General features: G+C 57.0%; 3 protein-coding genes across 3 annotated transcripts in view; 1 reads left to right on the top strand and 2 right to left on the bottom strand.

Moving 5' to 3' along the window:
• Positions 1-1,165, bottom strand: part of ENH_00029710 (hypothetical protein, conserved) — a gene marked incomplete at both ends in the record, with an annotated part of 3,308 nt that extends 2,143 nt beyond the window's left edge. Inside the window, one exon of the mRNA XM_013584851.1 lies at positions 1-1,165. This exon is cut by the window's left edge and continues 785 nt beyond it. Within this exon, the coding sequence (XP_013440305.1) occupies positions 1-1,165 (1,165 nt within the window).
• Positions 1,166-2,071: 906 nt separating this feature from the next.
• On the top strand, positions 2,072-4,611 carry ENH_00029700 (hypothetical protein, conserved; the record flags this gene model as incomplete). The annotated part of the gene is made up of 7 exons (XM_013584850.1): positions 2,072-2,137; positions 2,348-2,617; positions 2,833-2,951; positions 3,272-3,376; positions 3,611-3,885; positions 4,367-4,428; positions 4,588-4,611. The coding sequence occupies 7 exons, from the start codon at positions 2,072-2,074 to the stop codon at positions 4,609-4,611; spliced, it is 921 nt and encodes a 306-aa protein (XP_013440304.1).
• A 976-nt stretch (positions 4,612-5,587) lies between these two features.
• The window catches only part of ENH_00029690 (hypothetical protein, conserved), a gene marked incomplete at both ends in the record, with an annotated part of 5,367 nt that continues 3,454 nt past the window's right edge, over positions 5,588-7,500 (bottom strand). Inside the window, 4 exons of the mRNA XM_013584849.1 lie at positions 5,588-5,955; positions 6,188-6,251; positions 6,818-6,952; positions 7,228-7,266. Of these exons, the coding sequence (XP_013440303.1) occupies positions 5,588-5,955; positions 6,188-6,251; positions 6,818-6,952; positions 7,228-7,266 (606 nt within the window). The remainder of the gene's footprint in view (positions 5,956-6,187; positions 6,252-6,817; positions 6,953-7,227; positions 7,267-7,500) is intronic.

The following is a 7,500-nucleotide window of genomic DNA, read 5'->3' as shown; positions in this document are numbered from 1 at the left end:
CTAGGGGCCCCCCTGGGGGCCCCTCTAGGGGCCCCCCTGGGGGCCTCCCTGGGGGCCCCCCTGGGGGCCCCCCTGGGGGCCCCCCTGGGGGCCCCCCAAGAGAAAGAGGGTCCCCTGGGGGGCCCCCCTCTCCTAGGAGAGTTACAATGCATTCTGCAAGTGAGGTGCGCATAGCAGCAGCAGCATAATTGCTGCTGCTGCTGCTGCTGCTGCTGCTGCTGCTGCGGGAGTTGCCGTTACGGAGTCGGGCGCCTGCAGCAGCAGCAGCAGCAGCAGCAGCAGCAGCAGCAGCAGCAGCAGCATCTTGTGATGCTGCAGTCTGTGTTATTCTGGCCAGCGCGTTGCATGCAAGAGCAGCAGACCTGGGCCCCCCCTCCTGCAGCAGCTGCTGCTGCAGTTGCTGCTGCTGCTGCTGCTGCTGCCAGCGCTTCCTTAGCTGCACAAACAGACAAGCAGCAGCAGCAGACCGCGAGCAGCAGCAGCAACTTGCCGTCGCTGCTGCTGACTCCAGGGCTTCTGTTGCTGCTGCTGCTGCTGCCTCAACAGCTGCTGCTGCTGCTGCTGCTCCCTGCGGCAGCAGCGGCACTGCAGCAGCTGCTGCAGCAGCACAAAGACAGGGGCTCCCAGCCCTTTGTGGTGGTGCTGCTGCTGCGGGAGCAGCAGCAGCAGCAGCAGCAGCAAATGCTGCTGCAACGCTTCGCAGCAAGCGGGAAGTCCCGCGCAGATCAAGCAGCAGCAGCTGCTGCTGTAAACCCTCAATGCTGCTCCTGCTGCTGCTGTCGGCGCTGCTGCAGCTACTGCTGCTGCTGCTGCTGCTGCAGATGCCGCTACTGGCATAGGCTGCTTCTGCTGCTGCTGCCCTCGGCGCTGCTGCTGCTGCTGCTGTTGTAGCAGCAGCAGCTGCTGCTGCTGCAGCAGGCTGCGTAAGGCTCCTGCTTGCTGCTGCTGCAGCAGCAAAAGGACCCCTAGTCAAGCAGCCGAGACCCGCTGCGAGCCCCGCCTGCTGCTGCTGCTGCAGCTGCCGCTGCTGCTGCTGCTGCTGCTGCGAGGTCGCCGCTGCAGCAAGGCACGCGATGGGGGGCCCCCTAGGGGGCCCCCCAGCAGCCGCAGCGAGCTGCTGCAGCAGAAGAGAAAGGGCCCCACAGGGTACTGGGGGGCCCCTCATGGCTCTTAACTAGGGGGCCCCCTCAACTGGGGGCCCCCCTAGTTGCTGAGGTCTGCTGCTGCTGCTGCTGCTGCTGCTGCGGCTGCTGCTGCTGTTGCTGCTGCTGCTGCTGCAGTGTACCTATCTTCCACGCAAATATTGAAACCCAGCATTTAGTTTAAAGATTAAATTCTATTTTATATCTCTAGAGGGGCCCCCCTTCTAAAAAAGGGTCTGGGGGGCCCCCCGGGGGCCTCGGGGGCCCCCGGGGGCCCCCCGGGGCCCCCCGGGACAGCTGGGGCCCCACAGCTGCTGCCCCACACCAGTGGCTGCTGGAGAGTCTTATATCTAGGGTTTAGGGTTTAGGGTTTAGGGTTTAGGGTTTAGGGGTAAAGATTCAAGGCTTAGCGTGAGGCCTTCTACGCAGGAAGGGCTACAGCGCACGCGGAGTCTGCTGCTGCAGCTGCTGCAGCTGCTGCTGCTGCTGCTGCTGCTGCTGCAGCTGCTGCTGCTGCTGCGTTTGAGCATTTTCGCTGGAGAGGGCTGCTTTCAGGCAGTCTACTGCAGCATAGGCTTGGCAGCAGCAGTTGCTGCAGCAGCATTTGCTGCAGCAGGACTCGCTGCAGCAGCTTGCTGCAGCAGCGCTTGCTGCAGCAGCAACTGCTGCAGCAGCGCGTGCAATCCTTGCTGCAGCAAAGGCAGCAGCAGCAGCAGCTGCTGCTGCAGAAGATCCAGCAGCAGCAGCAGCAGAGTCTGCAGCAGCAGGAGCAGCAGGGACAGCAAAAGCTGCAGCAGTAGCAGATCCTGCAGCAGCAGCAGCAGCAGCAGCGAGTTGCTGCGAACGGCCCAGCTAAACCTCCACATAAGCCTCCTGTCTTGCAATCTAGGGTTTAGGGTTTAGGGTTTAGGGTTTAGGGTTTAGGAGGAATGAAGCTCCGCAGCTTTCGGGCGCTTCGCATCGGCGCATTGCCGGGGTCGCCTTTTGGCTACGAGGTAAACCCTAAACCCTAAACCCTAAACCCTAAACCCTAAACTCTAAACCCTAAACCCTAAACCCTGAAATCCTAAACCCTAAACCCTAGAAGTGACTGTAAACTGTCACCTTGTGGCCCACGAGGGTAGGCGCCGGCGCCCGGAGTCTCTGACCCTAAACCCTAAACCCTAAACCCTAAACCCTAAACCCTAGCTGCTTGTGGCCTTCAGGTGCTAATAAGGCCTGCAGAGGCGGCACCGCTGAGCACAGCAGCAGCAGCAGCAGCTGCTGCTGCTGCAGTAGACGGCGCAGCAGCAGAAGAAGCGAGCAGCGAAGCAGCAGCAGCAGCAGCAGCAGCAGCAGCAGCAGGAAGGGCCTTGTTTGTCTGCAATGCGCCGCTGCTGCTGCAGCAGCAGCAGCTGCAGCAAGCCTTTGCTGCTTTCGGCCCTATAGAGGCTCTTTATGACAAGCTTACGGAGCAAAAAGTTTCAAAAAAGAATGTAAACCCTAAACCCTAAACCCTAAACCCTAAACCCTAGTCCATTAACCCTAGGCCCGCCGCTTTGCTCCAGCTTCTCTGCAGCGCCGCCCTTGGGGCTCTGCCAGTCTTCAGGATTTAGGGTTTAGGGTTTAGGGTTTAGGGTTTGCGGAGCCAGAGGCCAACCCTGAGGGTTTAGGGTTTAGGGTTTAGGGTTTAGGGTTTGCGAGGCTGCAGGCAGTTTCCGTGCGTCTAGTGCACGTCATCTATGAAGAAGCAGCAGCAGCAAATAGAGCTCTTGCTGCTGCAGTACCCTTAGACTGGGGGGCCCCGGGGGGGACCCCTGGAGTTGTGGGGTGAAGTGGAGTTGGGATCGTCTGGGATCGTCTCCAGAGAGGGGCCTCTGAAGTGGCTGCTGGAGGCTGCGGCTTTGTTTAAGCCTGCGAAGAAGCTGAAGAGGCAAACCCTAAACCCTAAACCCTAAACCCTAAACCCTAGTCCCTCGGATGGCTTCGCGAGGGTTTAGCGCTGAGGGCTGGGCGTTCAAAGCGAGGGTTTAGGGCTTAGGGCTCATCCTCTACAGTCAGGGTCCTGGCTTCAGTGTCTAGGGTTTAGGGTTCAGGGTTTAGGGTTTAGGGTTTAGGGTTTAGGGTTTAGGGTTTAGGCTTTGCCGCAGGGAGGTGGACACCTTCATGCGTTCTTATGACATGGCGAAGGACTTGAAGAAGCAGCAGAGGAAAAAGCAAGTTGTGGATGAAGACGGCTTTATTCTTGTGCAAGGGTAAACCCTAAACCCTAAACCCTAAACCCTAAACCCTAAACCCTAAACCCTAAGCCCTAGCCTTCGGAGTTGTTTAGTCTCCCCGCCAGTTCTAGCTGGGGTGCAAACCCCAAACCCTAAACCCTAAACCCTAGCTCTGCGCGGTTGCGGCCGCGGCCGCGCGTCGCTGACCGCGCGAGGGTTTAGGGTTTAGGGTTTAGGGTTTAGGGTTTAGGGTTTAGGGTTTGGGCGCAGGGGAAAGAACAGCGCCGGAGACGGAGGAACTGTGAAAGGGTTTAGAGCAGCAGAAAACTTTGCTGCTGCTGCTGGCGAGGGGGAAAGCCTGTTTAGGGCTCAAGCAGCAGCAGCAGCAGCAGCAGCAGCAGCAGCAGCAGCAGGGGGCCCCCAGCTGGGTCCTGCTGCTGCTGCTGCACTGGGTATTAACACAGCAGCAGCAATTAAGAAAAGAAAAAGAAAAGAAAGGCTGCAGGACTTCTACGCTTTTGCAAAGAGAGAGAAGCAAAAACAAGGTCAAACCCTAAACCCTAAACCCTAAACCCTAAACCCTAAACCCTAATGTGGGGACTTGAAACACCCCAAGTGCAGCGACGATCCTTAGTTAAACCCTAAACCCTAAACCCTAAACCCTAAACCCTAAACCCTAATGTGGAGACTTGAAACACCCCAAGTGCAGCGACGATCCTTAGGCTGCTGATGCTAGAAGCACGAGCTGCTGCTGCTGCTGCTGCTGAAGAAATTGCTGCCGCTGCTGCTGCTGCTGCTGCGTGGAAGGGCGAGCTGCTGCTGCTGCTGCTGCTAGAAGTGCAAGCTGCTGCTGCTGCTGCTGCTGTTGCGAGAAGCGCAAGCTGCTGCGGCTACTGCTGCTGCTAGAAGTGCAAGCTGCTGCTGCTGCTATAAACGGAAGCTGCTGCTGTTGCTGTTTCAAGTGCAAGCTGCTGCTGCTGTTGCTGCTGCTGCTGCTGTTGCTGCTGCTGCTGCTGCTGCGTGCAGAGGCTGAAGACGCAGCTGTTCGAGCGGAGAAGGCGCTGCAGACTGTGGCTGCTCTCACGAAGGTACGAGCTAGGGTTTAGGGTTTAGGGTTTAGGGTCTAGGGTTTAGCGAGGCCTAGGGTTTAGGGTTTAGGATGAACCCTTTGCTTTCCTTAGTCTCAAAAATAAGGGTTTAGGGTTTAGGGCGGCGGCTTGAGGCATCTGCGCTTCTGTTCCTTGCAGAAGAATGCCTTCCGTCTTAGCTAGCTATCCAGCTAGCTAGCTAGCTGGCTAGCTGGCTAGCCAGCTAGCCAGCTGACTAGCTAGCTGGCTAGCTAGCTGGCTAGCTGGCTAGCTAGCTAGGTGGCTAGAGTTGTGGCTAGCTGGCTAGCTAGCTAAGTGGCTGGCTACCCAGCCAGCCAGGTGTCAGGCGCTCCAGCTAGCTAGCCAGCCAGTCGTTCACAGCTAGCTAGCCAGCTAGCTAGCTAGCTAGCTAGCTAGCTAGCTAGCTAGCTAGCTAGCCGAGAATGGCTAGCTAGCCACTCGGCTAGCTAGCTAAGGCGGGGGACGTCGCTGCCACCTCGGCCGCCCTAAGTAGCTGGGGATAGGCCCAGCTAGCTAGCTAGCCACAGCTAGCTAGCTGCTAGCCACAGCTAGCTGGCTAGCAGCTAGTTAGCTAGCTCCTAGCCAGCTAGCTGCTAGCTGCAGCTAGCCAGCAGCAACTAGCTAGCGAACAGGGGTGAACCGGCCCTACTCAGTCCCTCCACGGAACCAAGGGGGCCCCCCGGGGCCCCTCGGGGGCCCCCCGGGGCCCCTCGGGGGCCCCCCAGTACCCTCCCTGAATAGGGCTTAGGGGGCCCCCCTGGGGCCCCCAGGGGACTCCGAGGGGCCCCCAGGGGCCCCCGAGGGGCCCCCAAAAATGCCTGGCTTGGGGGCCCCCGGGGGGCCCCCCCAGCGCTGCAGTATTGGCTAGAAACTCTACAGGGGCCCCCAGGGGCCCCCTGGGGGGCCCCCCTGGGCGGTTCTTGGGGGGCCCCCTGGGGGCCCCCCCGGGGGCCCCCAGGGTACTTGGGGGCCCCCCTGGGGGCCCCTAGGGTACTTGGGGGCCCCCTGGAAACTTCTATTTAATGTTTAGACTAAAGGGGACAGTTTTGGCAGCTCATTGGCTGGATTGCCTAAATTGGGACGCATCTCTTGCTGCTGCTGCTGCTGCTGCTGCTGCTGCTGCTGCTGCTGCAGGGTTTCATGCTGCTGCGGCTTGTGCTGCTGGTGCCGCTGCTGGAAACTGTTCAGCTTGCTGCTGCTGCTGCTGCTGCTGCCCATGGAGCTGCTGCTGCTCTTGCTCCTGCTGCTGCTGCTGCTCATGCTGCTGCTGCTCGGAGCTTTGTTCTTGTGGCTGTTCCACTTGTGCTGCGCCGGCCTCCTGCTGCTGCTCCTGCTGCTGCTGCTCCTGCTGCTGCTGCTCCTGCTGCTGCTGCTCTTGCTGCTGCTCCTGCTGCTGCTCCTGCTGCTGCTGCTGCTGCAGTGCAGCAAGACACGCCTGCAGGCGCGCTGGGGATGAATCTGCTGGCAGCACCAACTCGGTGGTTCCTGGGCCCCCAGTGAAGCCAGCTGCGAGACACCAACCTAAACCCTAAACCCTAAACCCTAAACCCTAAACCCTAGGCCCTAAACCCTAAACCCTAAGCCGTAAATCCCAAATCGTTTGAACTGCTTTCCTTAGAAGTCCCTGAACAGGGCCGCGTCCCCTCGCAGGTGCTGGTCTCCGCTTTAAGGGCCTGTAACTAGGGTTTAGGGTTTAGGGTTTGGGGTTTAGGGTTTAGGGTTTAGGGTTTAGGGTTACCCAGACGCAAGAACCGCAGGAGATGGGGATGCTTAGCAACGGCCTCTTTTATTTTCGGATTGTCCTGCAGCCGCACAAACCCTAAACCCTAAACCCTAAACCCTAAACCCTCAGTCGTAAGCCCTCAGCATGGCCTCCACGCTGTTTGTAAGGTCCGCGTACTGCACCTAGGGTTTAGGGTTTAGGGTTTAGGGTTTACGAGTTTGACACTTGAAACGCTCATCGTGAGGGTTTCTAACAGCATTGTTTAAGAGTTTATAAACCACTCCTAAACCCTCCTCAGTGCCTAGGGTTTAGGGTTTAGGGTTTAGGGTTTAGGGTTTAGGGTTTAGGGTTTAGGGTTTACAAGTTTAACTCTTTTAAAACGCTCATCATGAGGGTTTCTAGCAGCATTGTTTAGGAGTTTATGAACCACTCCTAAACCCTCATCAGTGCCTAGGGTTTAGGGTTTAGGGTTTAGGGTTTAGGGTTTAGGGTTTAGGGTTTACGAGTTTGACTCTTTTAAAACGCTCATCATGAGGGTTTCTAGCAGCATTGTTTAGGAGTTTATAAACCACTCCTAAACCCTCATCAGTGCCTAGGGTTTAGGGTTTAGGGTTTAGGGTTTAGGGTTTAGGGTTTAGGGTTTACGAGTTTGACTCTTTTAAAACGCTCATCATGAGGGTTTCTAGCAGCATTGTTTAAGAGTTTATAAACCACTCCTAAACCCTCTTCAACTTCTTGGGGTTTTGCAGTTTTGAGAAATGCCTTCAGAGCTTCCGCGGCCTGCAAACCCTAAACCACAAACGAGGGTTTAGGGTTTAGGGTTTAGGGGTTGGAGGTTTGGGCGCAAGAGCAAACTTGCGCTGTCCTCAGATACCCAATTCACTCGAAAACAGATAAAGCTAGGGTTTAGGGTTTAGGGTTTAGGGTTTAGGGAGGTTAGAGACTGCTGCTGCCTGCTCTGCCCAGGAAAGTGAAACCTAGCCGTATTCAAGCACCTAAACCCTAAACCCTAAACCCTAAACCCTAAACCCTAAAGCACAGAGATTTAGTCTGACCAATACTTCCGTGTTCGGCGATTCGTCGACAGGATTTTCCTGCAGAAAAACACATCCCTAAACCCTAAACCCCAACCTCCAACCCCTAAACCCTAAACCCTAAACCCTCGTTTGTGGTTTAGGGTTTGCAGGCCGCGGAAGCTCTGAAGGCATTTCTCAAAACTGCAAAACCCCAAGAAGTTGAAGAGGGTTTAGGAGTGGTTTATAAACTCTTAAACAATGCTGCTAGAAACCCTCATGATGAGCGTTTTAAAAGAGTCAAACTCGTAAACC

Source organism: Eimeria necatrix, genomic scaffold (genome assembly GCF_000499385.1).
Source record: "Eimeria necatrix Houghton genomic scaffold, Enh_scaff216, whole genome shotgun sequence".
Taxonomy (NCBI): domain Eukaryota; phylum Apicomplexa; class Conoidasida; order Eucoccidiorida; family Eimeriidae; genus Eimeria; species Eimeria necatrix.
This window is presented reverse-complemented; position numbering and strand designations above follow the sequence as displayed.